General features: G+C 45.4%; 1 protein-coding gene across 6 annotated transcripts in view; it reads left to right on the top strand.

The window, feature by feature from the left end:
• FRMD4A (FERM domain containing 4A) overlaps positions 1 to 19910 on the top strand; it is a 608721-nt gene that overhangs the window by 314829 nt on the left and 273982 nt on the right. The window contains exon 1 of one of the 6 annotated variants that reach the window (XM_032349453.1): positions 11358 to 11620. The exons of the other annotated variants lie outside the window; for them this stretch is intronic. Within the exon in view, the coding sequence (XP_032205344.1) occupies positions 11462 to 11620 (159 nt within the window). The 5' untranslated portion in view covers positions 11358 to 11461. Of the gene's footprint in view, positions 1 to 11357; positions 11621 to 19910 lie in introns of those variants that run through there. 6 annotated transcript variants of the gene reach the window in all.

Genomic DNA, 19910 nt, shown 5'->3' with positions numbered 1-19910 from the left:
AAGGACTAATCATTAAGAAACCATTTTAATTTAGAAATAAACACATGTTACTAATACCCAGGCTTTTCAAGTCCGTTTGTGATCCTTGTGAAGGGAGGAAACTTCCATCCCTTTTAATTCTCCAATTATTCTCTCAGGACAGGGATGAGGAATAGTTGGTGGATGGTCTTTAAGTGCTGATTTTCCATCTCGCGTTTGGAGTCTCCACCCCGGACCTGCGATCCCACCGGAGTGTTCCGTCCCGTGATACTCCAAGGTGAACGCAGGGCTTTTGAAGAGGCTGTTGAAGAATGCAACCCGCACACAGTCAACTGACAGGCCCCACTCGCTTCCATTTCTGTCAGTCAGCCTGATGGTGAGAATTAAGGGCTATGGCAGGCCTAGATCAGTGACTCTCAAAGTGTGGTCTCAGGACCAGAGATTCAGACTTACGGGGGACTGTGTTAGAAATGCAGATACCCAGGCCTGACACCCAGTCTACAGAGTCAAAAACTCTGGAATGAGGCCCAGAGATCTTGGGGGGGGGGGGGCGGTGTTTGTTTTTTAAAAAAAGATTGATTTATTTATTTGAGAGAGCGCGCAAGCAAGTGGGGGAAGGGCAGAGGGAGAGAATCCTCAAGGAGGCTCCCCGCTAAGGCCAACACAGGGCTTAGTCTCACGACCCATGGACTCATGACCTGAGCAGAAACCAAGAGTCAGATGTTCAACTGAGCCACCCAGCACCCACCCCCGACCAGAGATCTGTGTTTCCGAGGCAGGTTACAGTGTGACAACTGGTAACCACATGACTCAAAGGAACTTGTCTGCAGGACAGAGACGTCTGTGCTGCATCTTTTCCTGGGCTGCCAGGGGTTAGAACCCCTGGTATGTTTTTGAAAAATAGTGACACCAAGCCCCTCCCCAGATGGATAAAACTGGCATCTCTAAGAGGGGAGCTCAAGTCAAAACATTTCATGAAGACTACCCTGGCGACTCTAACAAGCTGCCGGGGTGGGCCACCGTGAGTCTGAGGGAAAGGAGGGACCCGGGTGGATAGGGTGCCAATAAGTCAGCTGAAATGCTGATGCCTGGGACAGGGAGCCGTCAGCCCGTGGGTCAGGGTCCGGGCAGGCCTTGCCAACTTGCCATGCCAGGCAACAGAGCCATCCAAAGCCACAGGTGGCTCCCCTGTCATCAGTAGGTACAGTGGGGGTGGGAGGGCCTTCACTGAGAGCCAGGTGGCAGCATCCTGTCAGAGGCCACTTCGCTGATTCTTACCAGCTGCAGGTGTCCAAACTGTCAGGACTCCACTCCTTGCTCAGGTGGCACTGAGCAAGGCTGCAGAGTTCTTGGCCCTGAAGCCTGGCATCCAGTGGCTGGGACCCACATGTACCCAGATTGTAGATGTTTCATCCTAAACCCAGGCTAAACCCAAGGGTCATGCTCTTGACTCTGACTTGTGTCTACCTTCCCACAGAGGCTGGAACCTGCTAGGCCTGTAGTCCTAATGCCCCACTTCACTCTTCCTAACCCTGCTCTGCGATGGGGCCCCTTCTTCAAATCAGGAAGGGTCTTCATCCCTGTCTGGTAGTTTCTCATGTCCTGATGCCTAAACCTCACTCACACCCACAAGGCTAAGTTCAAGGTAATTTATATGGGGCCACAGCCTCGGTCAGCCCCCAGATACCCTAGACCAGTGTGATTTTCTCAGTGGACACCAGCCATTCCTGACTTCCTTCCCTTTCCCCAGCCCTCAGCAGAGGAACCTGCCTACCTGAACACTAAGGCCCTATGGGGCATGACAAGGAGAGTGGCCAGCACCATGTCCCAGAGGTGAGAATTCTGAGGGCCTTGCAGAAGCCTTGGCAGCAAATAACTGAGCTAGACTTCAGAGAGAGACCCCAGGTCCAGCCTGGGAAGGAGGATGCAAATCCAGCAGACATGGTAAAGGTTAGAGCTAGGGAGGCTCCTGCACGCAAAGATGTGTAGGTCTACCCCAGGGCCACCTAATGAAGGGGTCTCACTGGGACAAACAACTTCTAGATGTCAGGAGCTGTGTGCCCGTCTGTGGGCAAAGTCCTGTTCTGCCTCCAGAAAGGCCTAGGAACTGAACAGGGCAGCAGCAGGAGATGGAAAAGATGAGTACGGAATGGAATGGCAGTTCCTCAAAAAAATCAGAGATAGACTCACCATATGATCCAGCAGTTCCACTTTTGGGTAAATACCCCGAGAAATGGAAGCAGAGACTCAATCAGATATTTGTACACCCACGTTCATCACAGCATTGTTTGTAACAACCGAAAGGTGGAAACAACCATAATGTCCATTGACAGATGAATGGGCCCATGAAATGTGGTCTAGCCATACAGTGGAACATCATTCAGCCTTAAAGAGGAGGCAGACTCTGCCACCTGCTACAACATGGATGACCTTGAAGACGCGATGCTAAGCGAGATAAGCCCCACCCAGAAGGACAGACCTTGCTTGCTTCCGCTGTATGTTCCCACTCACATGACGAGAGCATGTGTGACAGATTCACAAATTCACGGGGACAGAAAGTAGAATGCTGGGGGCCAGGGGCTGCGAGGAGTGGGGAGTTAGCATTTCATGAGTACAGGGGTTTCGTTTTGCAAGATGAAAAGGGTCCTGGAAATGGCTGATGCCCAACACTGGGATGTGGTGCCACTGACTTGTACACTTAAAAAGGGTCAAAATGGTAAATTTATATATTTTTTAACTTAATAAAAAAATAAATATCTGAAACCTGGAGGATTGGGAGTGTGAAAGCCGACAGGGGAATGCTTCCGTGCGTCCCACTGGAAGTGAAGAAGGGATTATCAACCTGAGTCTGGGCTCTGAACACACATTCAGTGTCACAAAACCTCTGCCACGTGCGCTGCTCTGGTTTTCACGTTTTGAGATCCATCCTGAGTTTTGGTGGAGGAGGTGGAGTGCTCCCTAGAGGGAGCACCTCGGGCCGCTTAATTGTGCTCAAACTCACCAAGGAGAGCTCAGACCTGCCTATTACCGGTGCTTAATTAACAAGAAGCCTGGTCCCAGCTGCAATACAATGAGGCAGTTGTCCTGGGTTTATTAAGAGACACTAGGAGAAGGCGCGTAGCTCCTACGCATCCCCTCCCTGCTAAATCTTAAATCATCACCTTTGTTTCTGAAACAAGGGGGAAATAACCAATACTCCGATCCAATTTCCTCCTTCTCTCCTGGAAATTTGCCTCAAATTATATAACACACGGAGTTGGAGTTGGTTTTTTTTTTTTTTTTTTTTAGGGTAAAAATTTTTTATATTCTATTTCTCATGACAAATCCAATGGTAAAGTCTAAGCTAGTTTTCCTAATAGATTTTCAGATGTTTTCATGGCCTGCACAAGTGTAATTACATTTCTTCTCTTGAGTCGTTAGAAGGCATTATATTTTGTTTCATCGGTTGTTTCCCTGGTTGACCGATTGCAGGATTGCTGAAGGAGGTAGAGGACCTCCTGCAATTTCAGGGTCACACTGAGCCTTGGGTTCAGTAAATATTTCACTTAGCCACTCAGAGACTGGCAGGACATAGAAGATATCCAGACAGGGGGCATTTGAAGTGGTTCACACAGGTGCCTGTCAGAGCCTCATCTTTTCCTCACCAGCACACCTACACGTTGGGTTCAGCCTGCTTGGCTCTCCTTCAGTCTTCCATCCAGCCATGGCCCCCATTCTGGATGTCTATGACCACTGTCCTGATTTCCTAAACATAATTTGCCCAGACTGCCCACCAACCCCAACAGAGTTCTTGGTTTTCCAAGTTCTGTTGCTAAATCCTAACCCACCCCTACCATCCTTGCATCCTCGGTGAGCCATGGATGCAGAAAAGATCTTGCTACCTATGGTCAGGCTAATTTAAATGGTTCCAAAATGCAGCGTTCCAAATAAATACTTTTATCTATAAGGGATCTTAATGAGAAAGGGGCACTGAGTGGTTCTTCAGTTAAGCATCCAACTCTTGATTTCAGCTCAAGTTAGGGTCAAGCTCCATGTCTGATTCGTGCGTAGGGGGAAGTCCTTGAGATTCTCTCTCCCTCTGCCCCTTCCTCCACTCTTGCATGCTCGCTCTTTCTCTCTTTCTCATTCTCTCCCTCTCAAATAAATAAATCTTAAAAAGAGAAACAAAGAGAGAGAGAGAGAGAGAGAGAGAGAGGTCTTAATGAGAAAAGTATGGTATTGAGTTCTTCCATGGTAGTCTAGGGAAACTCACCACATCAATAAACTTACCCTAAAACAGGCTTAACTTTGTATATATATCAAAGGATTTACTTTTTGGCTCACTTGAAATTTGTAATACCAAACTCCAGCCGATGGACTAATCCAATACCCATTGACCAATTCAAGTAAAGAACTTATGGTTGCTTTTTATTTGGTTTTGTGCATTTTGGAGTTTTCTGTCATTGTAGGAATGCATTTTCCTGAAAGTTCTTTTTAAACTTCAGAACATGGGACGGACTAGAATAGAATCGATTTTCTGCCACGGTCATGTTGGAATATGGTCTCTTGAGTCAGGCGTAGCTCTGGGCTTTTTGAAGTCCTGACCTCTGGACTCTGTGATACAAATGATATGGAGCATTGGGATGGGACAGTGTGGTGGTCAGCGAATAGTCTCCCAGCTGGTTTCTTTTACATCTCCGCTTTCGTTTTCCCCCTTGAGAAAAGTATTCTAAGGAAGCAAGAGAAAAATGTAGCCTTGAAAATGGCTTCCCAAAGTCATTAGCTCGCCCAAATTGCTTGTGACCTGCAGAGCTGCACTGACCCTACCTACATTAGGAAGGCCATTCCATTCCCATTCATCAAGCCTCCCGCATTGTCTTTGTCGTTGTGTGTCATGTCTTCATTACTGAATAAGAAAGGGGATGGAGGGCTAACCCCACCTAATATGCCTGCTCCTTGAGAAGCCAAAACAAGAACAACAGAACTTCCTGTGAGGAAACTTAAGCCACTCCAGAGTCGGTTTTATGAAGGCAGGTCACCCAAGAGCAGCAGGAAAAACCACAAGCCTATGTTTTTATATAAAATACACATTTTTATTCATCCTGTAGTCATTACATTTCTATTAAGTTCAAACATTAAAGATTTTTTTAAAAATAAGATTGCTAAATTAGAAAAAACTTTAGAGAGGAAATAGACTTTTGAGGAAATGAATAACACATTGTCTTAAAAATTTCCTAATATATTATAAGTAACACAATATTATAAACTTTGTAATATCCACAACTGAGTAAAGGGCTAAAAGGAATTTAAACGATAGGTAAAAACTGAGTGTTCTTATCCCAGTTTATGTCTTCCTCAGTTCTACGTGCCTCCTTTTACGTCTGGAGGAGAAACCTTAACTTCCTCCTCACTGAGTTATCCTCAGACCTCTTCACAGCTCCTAGAGACAAGTTTTCTAATGTCTTCTCAGTTCCTACGTGGAGGGCAAGTGTTGATCTGTCAACAACTCTCCTGTGAGAATTAGCACGTCTTCCTGTGTGAGAGAAGATGGAAGGGATTCTCAAGCGAGCAAACCTCCTTTTTAGTGAATAGGACCCCCAACCTTATACCTTCACTCCCGATAGGCCCCAAACCATTGTTCTGGGACTCCTAAACAAAACAAAGCATTTATTGTTTTCACGGAAGGCCATGATCTCATAAACACACGCCTGCTAAATAGAGGCTCAAAAATTATCCTTGGCCACTAAGTTCCATGGAAACCAAATAATAAGAGATCAAGAAAAGAGGAGCTGAGAGCATTTAATTTCTCATTCAGGGCCTGGACTGATTGAATTCAGACAGCCGTGATTGTATTTCTGTTGGGGTCTGGCATATATATGAGAACTTAACTTTCGTAACCGCTGTAATTGATAGGATGACATCACTTTTAAGGCCATAGGACTACTTGTATAATGGTTTGTGGAGCATGGGGAAATATTTCTAAACATAGCTCTTGGCGTGCCTTTCTGGAAGCGCTTAAGCCAGAGGGCAGCTCCTGCCTCTCCTCTACTTTCCCAGGGACCCAAAATATTTTTATATACACAGACAAGCATTTTTTTCTAAAATAATACTCCCAAATGAACAGAGTGAGCTCCCTAGCTTTTATATAAATGGGCCTCTTGGGTTCTCAGGTTGAGGAATGATGATGCAGTGATGACTCTTTGTCAGAGTTGGGACATCTTCCAGACCCAAATATGGGATTAAATATGTTAGTGAGCGGCCCTGAAACGCCTCTGGATTTCAAAAGATTGTTTGGGTTTTGCTTTTGTCGCCCACTCACTTAACCATACCAGTGCTATTTCTGAATATCCTTTTCCCAAAGAGCTGGTGCTAGGACGATAAAGAGACGAATGAGGACATCCAAAAGTGCTTGGACTTCTTGCCCCTGATGGTGGGCATGAGAGGGTCAGGATGGGAAGGAAGACATGGTGGAGGGAGCAGTTGAGGACGGAAGAGGAAATGCTGGGCTTTCCAGCACCTTCCGTCCTGTTTCCCCAGAGTCCATCTGTAGCAGCAAGCATGGGGCTCAGTCAGGGGGACAGCAGCCAGCCCCTGAGAGGCACCCTTTCCACGTGCTACCACATGCCCTCAACTGAAAGACATGTCATAGAATTTGACTAGGTAAGCAAGAACACTACCACCTCATACCCGCTAGGATGGCTCTAATCAGAAAGACGGGCACTAAGGCAGTTGGTGAAGCTGTGGAGAAATTAGGGCCCTCACAACTGCTGGTGTGGCCGCCTTGAAAACACCATGGCAGTTCCTCAGAAGGTTACACGTAGATTTACCATGTGATCCCACAGTTGCCCTCCTAGGGATCCACCCAAGAGAAGTGAAAAACATACATCTACAGAAAAACTGGTCCCTAAGTGTCTGTAGCAGCATTATGGTTGATAGCCCAAAAGTGGGAAGGACCCAAATGCCCACCAGTGGGTGAACAGATAAAGAAAATGAGATCCGTCCATCCAGTGGAAGGGTATTCACCAAGAGAAAGAAATGAGGTGTGGTACATGCCATGACATGCATGAACCTTGAAAACATTATGCTAAATGAATGAAGCCGGTCACAAAGATCACATTTATATAACATTTTCAGAAGAGGCACATGTATGGAGGTGTGTGGCTGCCAGAGGCTGGGAAAGGGCTGAGAAAATTTGGAGTGCTGATGGTAGCTAATAAGTACAGGCTATCTTTTTGGGGTGATAAAAATGCTCTAACTTTAGATTCTGGTGATGACTGTAGAGCCCCATGAATATACTATAAAACCATTCAGTTACACTATTTAAATGGATGGAATGTATGGACTGTAAATTACATCTCTACTGTTGGGTTCTTTTTTTTTTCTTTTTCTTTTTTTTTTTTAAGAATACTAACAAAGGGGTGCTTGGATGGTTCAGTCAGTTGGGCATCTGCCTTCGGCTCAGGTTGTGATCCCAGGGTCCTGGGATCAAACCCCACACTGGACTGTTGCTCAGCAGGGAGACTGCTTCTCCCTCTCCTTCTGCCCGCCTCTGTGCCAGCTTGTGCTCACACTCTTTCTCTGTCAAATAAATAAATAAAATCTTAAAAAAAAAAATACTAACAAAGAAGTATGGGCCACCTTCACTTAAAGAATGAAGCTTCCAGCTCTGCCCCCGACCAGCATTTGGTCGCACATGGGGATTTAATAACAAAAGCATTCAATGGAAGGAAAGAACAAAATGTGCAATAAATTTAAGCCCAAGTTTGAGTCCTGTGTTGGAAGACAGGAGGTGAAAGTAGAATTAAAATGTGAGTTAGTAGCTAAGAACTGAAAATGTCCACATGTGGCACAGAAATGGTAACTGCAAAACTGAAAGGGATCTGCTTTCTCCAAAACCTGGAAATAGGGTTGTTGGGTGTTTCTAAAGAAGCCCCAGCTTTCCCCTTCCTGTTGTGGATTCATTTCTTTTCCTGCACCTTGTCGGGCTCATTTGGAGTAAGTTGCCCATTGATCCCTGTCCTTCCAAAAGAACAGATCTGGTTGGAGTAAGACCTTCATTCTGGTTGAAATGTCTTGGTGTTGTAGCTCCACTGGACTGGGCTTTGATGTGGGAGCAACTGTCCTTGACCTTCAGATTCCATCAGTAAAAGATATCAAAATGCATCCAAGAGAATCTTTTAAAAAATGGTATTTCTGCCTCCCAGCAGCTGACTTTCACCTGACAGACAGCATAGGAGTTCTCCATCCATCTTAGGGCTGACATTTTCTAAAATAGGCAGTAAATAATCACTGAATAATTAAGATGGGTTACATTAGAATACATTTCTGAATATATTTCTCGGGCTGCTATAAATAGACTTCTCTGTGTGCACGCAATTTCCTGTATCTTTATGTATTTGCAAATTTTGTTCTTAATTGTGCCATATACTACTTTCAACTTAGAGTTTTTCCAAGTCCTTTTCGAGGCGGTAATTAGTCTGAAAACATCCCTAGAGTCAGGCAAAGGTATTTATTGCTTTGAAAAGAATTCCTCTGTTTATACAAATACAGTGAATGAGAGTCTGAGCGCACAGGGACAGAAAATCCAGAGGCAGAGGTAGACACAGGCAAGATGATGAACAGTTGCATGGTGGGGTGCACAGCTGGGAGGGGTGGGGGTGGCAGTGCAGTCAGTGCCCCAAGGCGGCTCTATGTCCCAGGCAATGCCCCACCTGCCTCTGCTGCCCTTACCATGGACGGGAACTCCTGGCTTGGCCACGCCCACCTCCTTCCCAAGGTCAGCACCTGATTTAGAGTTTCCAGTCTTGGTCCCTTCCCAAATATGGAACCACAGGATCAAGACTTCTGCATCTCCCAGTGTTGTTCCCCCAAGGCATACAGGAGGCCAGCACTCAGCAACTAAGCCAGTCCTGCCAACTGACTCAGTCCTCAGACTCTCTTCACCCCAAACAGGAGCAAAAAGTGTTCTGAAAGGAGAGGTGATTCTGTAATTGCTCTTTCTGATGCCTTCCTGGTATCTCAAATGCTTTTCGTCACCCCTTGGGCTCCCACGAGACCACTGATTTCATCATTCTTTAAATCGTTCTTTGAAGTTTTGTGAGTAATGTCTAAGTGCTACACTGCCCAGAAAACCCCGATTTTCTTTTATTTTCCAGGAAAGAATAAAGAACATGATTAGAAAGAGGTAGGAGTCAGTAAGGCAAATGGAGGCCCTTCTTATGCCTGGTGAGCCCGGAGGTCCTGTCCTTGTTCCCTCACAATACGCATGCGTTTCGCGCCCACCGCCACCACCCTCTTCCTTGTGCTCTCCTTCTCCTACCCCCTGATGCACACACAGACACACAACTCAGACAGACCCACAGATACACACAGACACACATGCATACAGAGACACACACATCTGTGTCCCATTGCTCTGAGCATTCTAAATCCCTTTCAAAGCACAGGGCTTCATGGTCAATGGTCATGGTGCTGTTTGCACGCACAACTTCCCATCTGCCATCGGGGAAGCTGCCTGTCAAAGTCTGAATGATTGATCTCAAATCTAGGGCAGAGTCAGAGACAGCCGAAGACACTGGGTGGTGTCCTCCACCAGCACATCTGCTAAAGTCACTAGGCTCTGCAGAGGACGTGTCTGTGATAAAGATTTCAAGGCAGTTTGAGTAAGTCTTGCTGTTCTCAGGAACCAATATGTTTATATTCAGGCGTGTTTTTAAAAGCCTATTATGGTACCTTTATACTTAAAAGATTCCCAGACCATAAGCTAAATATATGTATTTAACTTAAAAAAATTTTTAAGTCACATTGTTTAATCATAGAGTAAAACAGTGCCTTTAAAACTGTCCCTATCTATTCCATAATTACATGCTTTGGATAAGAGTCTGGTTCATGGCCAAAATCCCCAGAGAATGGAGAGCATGAGCTCGGGGACACAGGCAAAAGCTAATGCTGATGTAGCTTGCCTTTGTTTTTTCTCGAGAATTCCAAGGTGGTTAACTAATGTTAACGGAGCAATCATTTTCCACATACTATTTCTTTTTTTAATTTTGCTCCTTTCTTTCTTCTCCCCCTCTCTTCCTCCCCCTCCCTCCCTTCCTTCCATCTTTCCTTCCTTCTGTCTTAATAAAACAATCTCCGCTAATGGAGTGTTTGTAGAAAGGCAAGATTCCTTAAAACCCCATCACCTTTTATGACAGAGTGTGTGGAAATAAGAGACTAAATACACCTCTTCTCTTGACACCATACAGCTTGTGTGGGGACTGAATTTTCCCCTACAAGTTGCCTGCCCTCCCCACTTGGGATCTCATCTTTTGTCATAGATAGCCTATTGAATTTGAAGGCAGATGCCCTTCTCAAACAGGGTCAAAAATGATCAAAACTCGGGGTACCTAGGTGGCTCAGTTCGTTGAGCATCTGACTCTTGGTTTCAGCTCAGGTCATGATCTCAGGATCATGAGATCAAGCCCTGCATCGGGCTCCATGTTCAGTGCAGTCTGCTTAAGATTCTCTTTCTCCCTCTCCCTCTACCCTTCCACCCACACTCACAGGCACTCTCTCTCTCTCTCAAATAAATAAATAAATCTTAAAAAAATGACCCAAACTCAAAAAACTTAATAGATATGTCAAATAGCTGTACCCTGTTTAACAAGGTGTCTTCCCTTGGCATAAGGTCTTCATAGGGCTTATCTAACACATAATAGAGTCACAAGAGCTTTTGCAGAAAATGCCCATTATGGAGAGAAAAAAGATACATTGTGTTTCCCTCTTTTATCTGCTTTCCTCCAAAATCACAGATGTTGATATTAAATCTGATAGATAGGTTTTCTTACAGCCCCTTTAATCCTAACGTAAACTTGGGAAATGTCCAAAGAAAATGCGTGCGTTTCTGTAAAGTGCCCTCAGAAATAGCAGTCTCTCCAGTGGTGATACAAAGTTGGCCTTCTTGCTTCACCACGCAGAAACTCTTTGGCTCTCTACGTTTTAAAGAGTTAAGAGAAGAGACGGAATGCCTTGGGAATGTTGGCAGGGCAAGCCAGAGCTCCTTCCCCTTTGCTTCTCGCCCTGGATGGAATCTCGAAACCACGAGAACCCAGTGATGACTCGGGGCTAATGCTCTTCCCTCGGTTTGGGGTTGACTTGCCCCCAAAGTCCGCTCTGTGTCTGCGGCAGTCCCCTGACAGGGAGGGATTGTGCGATTGTCTGCAGGGTGAGAGGCTTATTTCTACCTTGTCCCTGGTTAGTTCCCAGAGACAGGGAGAAAACATCTTGATTTAGGAGCTATTTGCTAATCCTTGAGGGAAAACAGTCCCTGCAGATTAGTGAGGGTAGCGGGAAGGTAGGAGGAGAGGAGAGCAGGACAGAGGAAACAGAGTTATTTTGACTGCATTTTTCCCTTGCCTGATTAAATCTTGGTGACATTTGAACTTTGTGTTACTACTAAAAGAACACAGCCCTATACGTGGGGCCTGGGACCAGAGGGGTAAAGGCGGGGCCTGGAGCTGGCATGGCTGCAGGGCCGCTGGGCTCAGAAGACCTGCTATGTAGCTGGGACCGTCTGGTGTGGGGCCTGACTTCCCGGGTGCTGAGGACGTGTCGAGGGGGACACCTTCGGGTCCTGCAGCTGATGCTGAAACCATGGTGCATCTCCAGGGCTGTCTACCAGGTGGGACCTGAAGCTCTTCTTACATTTCTTTGCAGTATAAGAAATCAGCCAGTGATGGTGGGGAAGGAGCATAAGCTGCTGTCACATGTTGAGTACTATGAAGTGTGTTGTAATGGTGGGGGAGGGGCTGACATTAATCGAGCATCATCTTTTAGGTACCGGGCACCGTGAGAGGTGCTTCATAAACGGGATGCAATTCAGTCTTCCAAACAACCGGTAAAATAGGTACTTTTGTCAGCATTTTGAGATGGGGTTATGGAAACTCGGAGAAGGTTTATCATTTGTTCAAAGTCACATTGTTAGTAAATGACAGAGCCCTGTGACAGAGCAAGGTTTTTCTGGCTAAAAAGACAAGGATACCCTTTCCATGGGTTCATGTTCCTCTCACAGGAGAAATGCTATTTTCTCAAAAGCTGTGCATGTGGGTGCATGTTTGTGTGTGTGTGTGTGTGTGTGTGTGTGTCCATGTGGTGAGGGTGGTGACCAGCTGGTAAGGAGCGAGTGGCCATGGGACAGGAGACAAGGAGGGAAGGACACTGACAAGTTGTCCTGAGTCTCTGTCCTCACCTCCTTGTCCTTCGGTGGCTTCCCCAGCAATCTCTGAAGTCAGACATCCACACTCAGCCTCTTTTTCTCATGAGAGAACATTTTTCTGCAGGAGGGTGGCCCTTCTGAGTCCACTGGCTGGGGGTACAGAGCACTCCACAGCAGGGAAATGAGAGGTCTGCTTTCCCCATCCATCCATCCGGACTGGTGGCATAAAGCCAGATCCCACTTGCCATGGGGACTTGCCCAGCCGAGACTGAGAAAAAGAACGTGGACCTGACTGGGGATGTGAAGGCAGAGGAGTAATGGGGAAGTCTCCCCCTGACTGCTTCTCTAGGGGGAGTCACTAGCTCTTTCTCCATTGACGGTTTTCTAACCTAGTTTCCCTCATTAAGTCAACTTGAGTGGTTTTGCTATCTCAGTTAGCTGGCTCAACCCACTGCTTGGAACCAAGGACATACAGCTGGCCTTTGTATTTTGGGGCATAATTTGGCAGCATATAATCCCTTAATGAACTGTAATAGCTAAACAGTGTAGGGCCATGTGGTCACCCCTCCCCCTGACCCCACCTCATGGAATGTCTGGGCTCACTGAAGGAACGTTTCCTTGGAAGACGCGCCGAAGAGCCCTGCGTTGACTTCACAGAAGGACAGAACCCTCCAGGGCTCCCGCTCTTGCTTCTTCATCACCTCGTTGGCAGATGGGGTGAACATGGTTCAAGTGGTTTCTGGGAATGAGATATTTTTCCAGAATTCTTGTGTTTGAAGAGCACATAGCTGGAGTTTTACTACAAACAGCAAATCTATCTGCAATACATCATAAAAGAAACTTGAGAGCAGTCTACCCAAATTGGACAGCAGTCTGAAAAGTGTGTACGGCATTTCCAAATAATGAGTTGTGAATCTGAAAGAATTCTGGAAAAAGTCTCCCAGATGGGAGATTCAAGTAGTCACGTGGCTGGTTTGTCCATCTGAAGCTTTTCCTGAACTCCTCCTGGTTGGTGTTTGGTATGATTCCTTAGTCAGGAAAATTCTCTCTTCTTAGCTGTTGCTATAATTGCACATGGTTTGGGGGCCCTGACTCCTTACCTCCGACTCCCACTTTATCTCTTTTTGTCTCCTCTCTCATGTCTCATCAAGTTAAATAAAGACCAAGACTGTACATCAAGGAAGCAGAGTGGGCCAGCCCCCAACCCAGGGCGCTTTTCCAGGACTTCCCTTAACACTGCGAGTGTCCTAAAGAGAACATTGTATTTTTGGCCACCAGGTCTTGGAAAACAAATTGGCCCTGCTCAGCTTCAGGTCGGATCACCAGCCCTGTGAGAAGCTAGCTAATCGCACCTCGGGCTTATTCACCGCCTGCCTCTGGCTGAGCCGGGCTGGTCAGCCCAGGGACAGATGCCTGTAACCCCCACTGCCTTGTCCACAGCCGGCAGGTAATGCCCACACGTACAAACGGAAACCAGTCGTTGGGGGGAGAGCCAGGATGACAAATCCAGACAGTTCACTGACCCAGGGGTCCAGGATGGCCAGTCAGCTGTCTGCAGGACCAAGCTGAGGGGCAGGGAGAAGGTAGGGGAGCCCAAAGCCGAAAGCAGCTGGCCGGAGCAGGGGTGGTCTGAATGTGTTCCAGACAGGACTTATCAGCCCCCTTTGCCCAGCCCCCACTCATGCTGACAAGCCAGGTTGGCTTAAAAGGACATTTAAAATAAAATACAGGCTCATCCTCAAAAGCTCACAGCTTCCTGGGGAAGAGTCAAGAAACCAAATAATTGCATTTTGACTAATAGAGTCTTCAAGGAAAGAGCAGAGAGAAACTAGCTTTGCTCAGGAAAACTTCACCAGAAAATCTTTTATTCTCTAGCCTTTGCTTTCTTCCTTCTAAAGCGGGGGTGATAGTTCAAACCGGTGCTTGGTTCCAGTAAGTTCACATTCCCGAGAGTGTGCTACGCATACGAAAGCATATACAAATGAGGAGTGCTGTTTTTTAACATACTGTCCTCTTACTGTTTTTTATCTTGGGAAAAATTCATCAAGGGTGTCTTTATTGGTGTGAAAAGGTGACTAATGGTCATTTCTATATATTTTGTTTAGTTCATTATCTGGGGGAAAGTCTGTGTGTTCTCCTTTATTTACATCTTGCTACCATCCTCATGACCCTCTGACCAGGTGTGGGGGTGTCCTGCACACAGGGGCGTCTGGGAGAATCCTGGGCTCCTGTCCCCTTAGAGAGTTTGGATTCTACCACCTTCCCGGCAGCCTGGAAGCTCTCTGAACCCCAGTACTTTCGGGATTTTTATGGAGGTTTCTCCCTGATGGCCTGATAAATCAGAAGGTCCATTTCCAGCCCCTTTCCCCTTCCTGGAGGATAGACTTGTGGGGCTGAACATTCCAAGCTTCTAATTATGGCTTGGACTTTCTGGTGAGCAGCCCCCATCCAGGAGCCCACCCAGAGTCCCCTCATTAGAACAAAAGACACTGCTACGACCCAGGAAGTTCTAAGGGATTTAGGAGCTCTGTGTCAGGAACCAGGGTCGAAGACCAAATATTAGAACAGAAGATGTTCCCCATGCTCTTATCACTTAGGAAAATTACAAGGGTTTTAATGAGCTCTGTGCCAGGACACAGGCACAGAGACCAGTATATATTCTTTTTCTATTTTTCTGTTTCTGTTTTCATAACAATGGTTTCATGGTTTGCAGTCTGTTTGTAGGCTAGAGAGATAGCTGTCAATCCTGGCGGAACTTTAGATTCATTTAGGATGATTTTAACTGTCCCCCTCCCCCACCATTCCTAGGCCTGACCCAGAGATTTTGAGTTAATTGATGTGGGGTCTGGGCTTTGGTATGTTTTAAAGCTATCCAGGTGATTCTAATGTGCTAGAGGGTCCTTGAGCAGAAGGAACCCCATAGAGTAAGCAGATGCTTACAAAACCCTAATAGGCAGCAGCAGAATCAGGAGAGCCACTTTAAAATATACACATACATGTATTAATTTCATTAGCCCCACCTTAGATTTAATGATTTAGAATATCTAAGCATAGAGGTGGCAGTCTATACATGATCCACTGTTTTAGTAGGAACCACTAATGGAAAACAAAAAGCATTATGCGCCCTCCAAAAAATGAGGGTTATAAAAGACAAGATCATCATGAGGATGAACTCTGATCAAATTAAGCCCATTTTTCAGCACATACAAAGCACTTAGTAAATATTAGCTGCTTTTATTATTACAAGAACGAACCTGATCGCGCAAGGTCGTGCTGAAGGGGTTAGTCAGCACATAGTTACCCCTTCTAGAACAGGACTGGACTGCAGGCCCTGGGGGACTTCCTCATTCCCAGATCCCCACTAAGCTCTGCCTCAAGGTAGCCCTGCTGGGAGTGCCTGGCTCTTCCCCACAGGGACCTCTGCCTTTCCGAAGTGGCTGGCGCTCTGCACTTTTCCACATCACTCTCTCAGACAAGGGTTGATCATGGAGCCTACAATCGATACAGAATCTATAGCCCTATAATCCAGGGCGGGGAAGTTTTGAAAGAAAAATGACTTAAAAATTGTGCAACACCACTTCCTCATAAGTCAAGCGGAGAAAGACAACTATCATATGATCTCCCTGATATGAGGAAGTGGTGATGCAACATGGGGGCTTAAGTGGGTAGGAGAAGAATCAATGAAACAAGATGGGATTGGGAGGGAGACAAACCATAAGTGACTCTTAATCTCACAAAACAAACTGAGGGTTGCTGGGGGGAGGGGGGTTGGGAAAAGGGGGTGGGGTTATGGACATTGGGGAGGGTATGTGCTTTGGTGAATGCTGTGAAGTGTGTAAACCTGGCGATTCACAGACCTGTATCCCTGGGGATAAAAATATATGTTTATAAAAAATAAAAAATTTAAAACAACAACAACAACAACAACAAAAACAAAAAAAGAAAAAAAATTGTGCAAACAGGCGTGAATGGAAAATCACAGTTCATTCAAATGTAAAGCAGCAAATACCGTAAGCATCACGAAATCCAGAGAAATGACATGTTTGTCAATTCACCGCCGGACACATCGCTGTTACCCTGCTTTGTCCTGCATCTTTTGACTCTCTTACTCTTTGATCTCTTCTTCACTGGGCAATCACTGTCTTCCTCTCGCATGGCCTAGCAAAATGTGCCCCTTCATTACTGTTACATTAGAAAGGTTTCTTTCAGGCATGCTCGTTGTTGGAAATAGTGTGCAAGAATTGCTCTTAAATTAGGAAAAATCTTCTGCCAACCTTTATTTCCATGTGATCTCTTACCCAACATACTTGTTTATAGTAAGAACACAGGTGTGTGCCCTCTGAACAGAGGAATTCTGGGAAAATTCAATTACATTCTATTCCCTTTGATAAGAAAAAAAATTATAAGTGCTTCTGTAATTGTGTATGTTGTATATTACATGTACTCTTGACAGAGGGAAAAACTTCAACTTTTGACTAGGCGTTATGAGAAACAAAATCTTTACTTATAATTTTACTGGTCTGATGGTTGGAAGGTTTCTCCACAGACTAGCTTCTGGCTCCTAGCATTTTATTTTTTATTTTGTAAAAGAAATTTATTTATTTATTTATTTGCGTGTGAGAGAGAGAGAGGGAGCAAGCGCAAGCAGGGGGAAGAGCCAAGGGAGAAGGAGAAGCAGACTTCTCACTGAGCAGGATCCCAGGACCCTGAGATCATGACCTGAGCCAAAGGCAGATGCTTAACTGACTGATCCACCCGGGTGCCCTTGGCTCCCAGCATTTTAAACCCTATTTCTCCTATGTGGTTGAAGGTCACATACCTCCAGAGCCAGGTGCTGTAACATGGAGTCATAGCTGCATAAGGTCTGGCTTTGGACTGTGGAGGACAAGACAAGGTGTTGGCACTTAGGAGTGAGGAACCTGACTGGAATCCCCTTCCACAGTTGTACAGCTCACTTCCATCTTTTCATAGCTGTAAATGACTGTGAACCTCATACATACATCCCACTAATCTCAAACTACAAGTACCTCAACTCAGCTTTACCCTTACGTGAATTCCAAAAATCCCCGCAGTCAGTCCGATGCTACCTGATAAAGAGGGGAGGGTTAGCAGAGGGGAAGTCAGTGTGGAGAGAGCCATGAGTTGTAACTGATGACAATTAAAATAGCTTACTTATGCAAATATGAGTATGCGCACATATTGCTAGGAATTTTCCCGGAGACAAGAAGTGAGAAGCCCTGGAGTTTAAGCTTCGTGATAAATGCACCCCTGTACCTTCCCAACTACCTCCCCCAGCCCCTGGTTGTACAGTATGAATTATAAGAAAAATAAAATAAATAAGACCAACAACCTGAATTATTGCCATGCCATAAGATTGCTTCTGGCCCCAAAGATGTGGATCACATATGTATAGCATATGTGAGCCTGTTTTAGATTGTGATTTTTTTTTTTAAGTTGGATGTCATCGGTTTAAAAAAAATTTTTTTTTATCTTTTTATTTTTGGTCTATTTGTAGAAACAGCACCCTTCACAAGAGTTGTCAACTTTGTTTCTGCCTTTTAGTTTCTGATGGCTGCTGAACAAAGCCCAAAGGAGGCGACATACCTGGTCCTCCAGATTTTAGGATGGAAGCTGTATCAGAGAAAGTAGGCGTGGAAAAATGTCTTGGGGCACATTCCCACCTTCCTCCGAGAAGTGGCTTTCAAATTATCTGTGTTCACCCATCACTGCTGCTTTGGGGAGGAAATATGGACCAGTGCTTCTAGGGACCACCCAGGTGTCCGGAATCAGGAAAGAGTGCTTTTTAAATTATATGTACCAGGGACCTGAGTGGCTCAGTCAGTTAAGTGTCTGCCTTCCCCTTGGGTCATAATCCCTGGGTCCTGAGATCGAGTCCAGCATTAGGCTCTCTGTTCAGCAGGGAGTCTGCTTCCCCTCTCACTCTCCTGTGTTCTTTCTGTCACTCAAATAAATAAATAAAAATCTTTTTTAAAATTATTGAATTAAATGTAGCCGTTTCCATCCATGTATCTACCGTTAGCTCTTTGTGGCCCAGAACCAGGCCCACAATGACCTGGATACACACACACACACAAACACCCGCCAGCTAACCTGTGGGCCCTACCGAGTGGGATGGGGTTCGTCGTCAGCGAGAAAGGTTTGTGTGTTTTCTTCCTAATAGAAAAACATGTCTCTGAAACTGAGAGGTTCTAGAAATTGAACTATTTTGAAAGTGCAACGTTGTCAGCTGCCTGCATGATGAGTTATAGTGAGGTCAGTGCTGCGTTCTCCTAACGACACGCAAGTCCTCTCAAATGAGATTGGGTTTTCAATGATTCATCCATATCTTCTGAAACAACTAACACAACCAATCTGGGACCAGTGGGTTTGCCATGATTTCAGCAAACGTTTCCACATGTGGCAAGTTGGGCTTTGATTCTCAATTTGCTATTTTTGCTGTTCCCCTTTCATCATTGTGTTATGGCAATGTATGTTTTCAAAGGGCTGTGCCCTTTGTATTATTTAATGCCTCCATATGGCGTGGGGCTTAGCCTTTTCTCCAGTGATCTATACCATGTGTTACGGGTAAAGGAGAGGAAAAAAGGAAGGCTTGCACCAAAAAGAACAATTAGCTAATTTATCATATGTCTTTCTAAGTTTTGTCAAGTCCGCACATTTGTGTGTTTTAACCTTTTCTGCCACTCATTGGCTCGTGCCTGTCAGTCAAAAATGATGTGTTTGCATTTCCACCAGTGCTTGAATGTCACACACCCTGTCGTTTGCAACAGTATGTTCTTACACTGACACGGAAGCACGTCTCTGCAATCAGACCGGGAGCAAAACTCCCATTCTTGGCTTTTCCAATTCTTTGATGTGGACAGGATTTGCAAACAATGTAGGAACTCGATTTTTACTTTGTTCATAAAATATTTTTTGAGTCTGACATGGAGTCTGTTTTCATCCTCCTGGAAGGCATTTTCCTTGGTTCCGGTAAGAAAGTAATACTTGGGAGGTTTAAAAAGCCCTTAGTTACTACTTCAACCGTCTCTCACTTTGGGTCCGCCCCTCCCAACACATGCTAATCTACTTTCAAAGCACTGTGCAAATCAACTCAGAATTGTAGCTTTGGACCAATATCAGACGACCTTTGGATGGCAAGAACTTCTAAATTCTACTTAGGTGGGGCCTGCGGATTGTAATCCCATTAGAAGGGGAGTGGCCAATTTTTCACTTAAATTGTATGTTTCAGCGTCTCTGGGTTAGGGCTGTTGGAATGCATGGGGGCCCTAGTTTCTCTGCCATTGCTATGAAAAATGATATTTAACTAAATGGAGATTTTTTTGCCTAACATCCTCAAAATGTCCTATTCTTCACAAGCTGGTATCTTTCCAAAATCCCACCATTTGAGAGAGAATTTTTCACACTTCTTAACTTCAAGATAACTACACGGGCATATCTTTTTTATAGTTTACCCCGTCCTTTCAAATGCTTTCCCTTCTTTTAGATTCTCCATACCACTGGGAGGTGTTATAAGTAAAGGGCATCACATGGAAACTCAGGGAAGCTTGTGGCTGGCCTCCTGTGGAGAAGGACCTTGGATCTAGACATTTGCTCTGGGGCAGTGCCCAGCTATGCATATTCAAGTTGATTCTGCATAGCCCCTTCAACAGTCATTTGGAAAACGACGATCAGCAGCAGATGCTGGCCAAGTATTCTAAGTTACATTTCTAGCTTTTACACTGAATCTGGATATGGC

This window comes from Mustela erminea, chromosome 6 (assembly GCF_009829155.1).
Source record: "Mustela erminea isolate mMusErm1 chromosome 6, mMusErm1.Pri, whole genome shotgun sequence".
Taxonomy (NCBI): Eukaryota; Metazoa; Chordata; class Mammalia; order Carnivora; family Mustelidae; genus Mustela; species Mustela erminea.
This window is presented reverse-complemented; position numbering and strand designations above follow the sequence as displayed.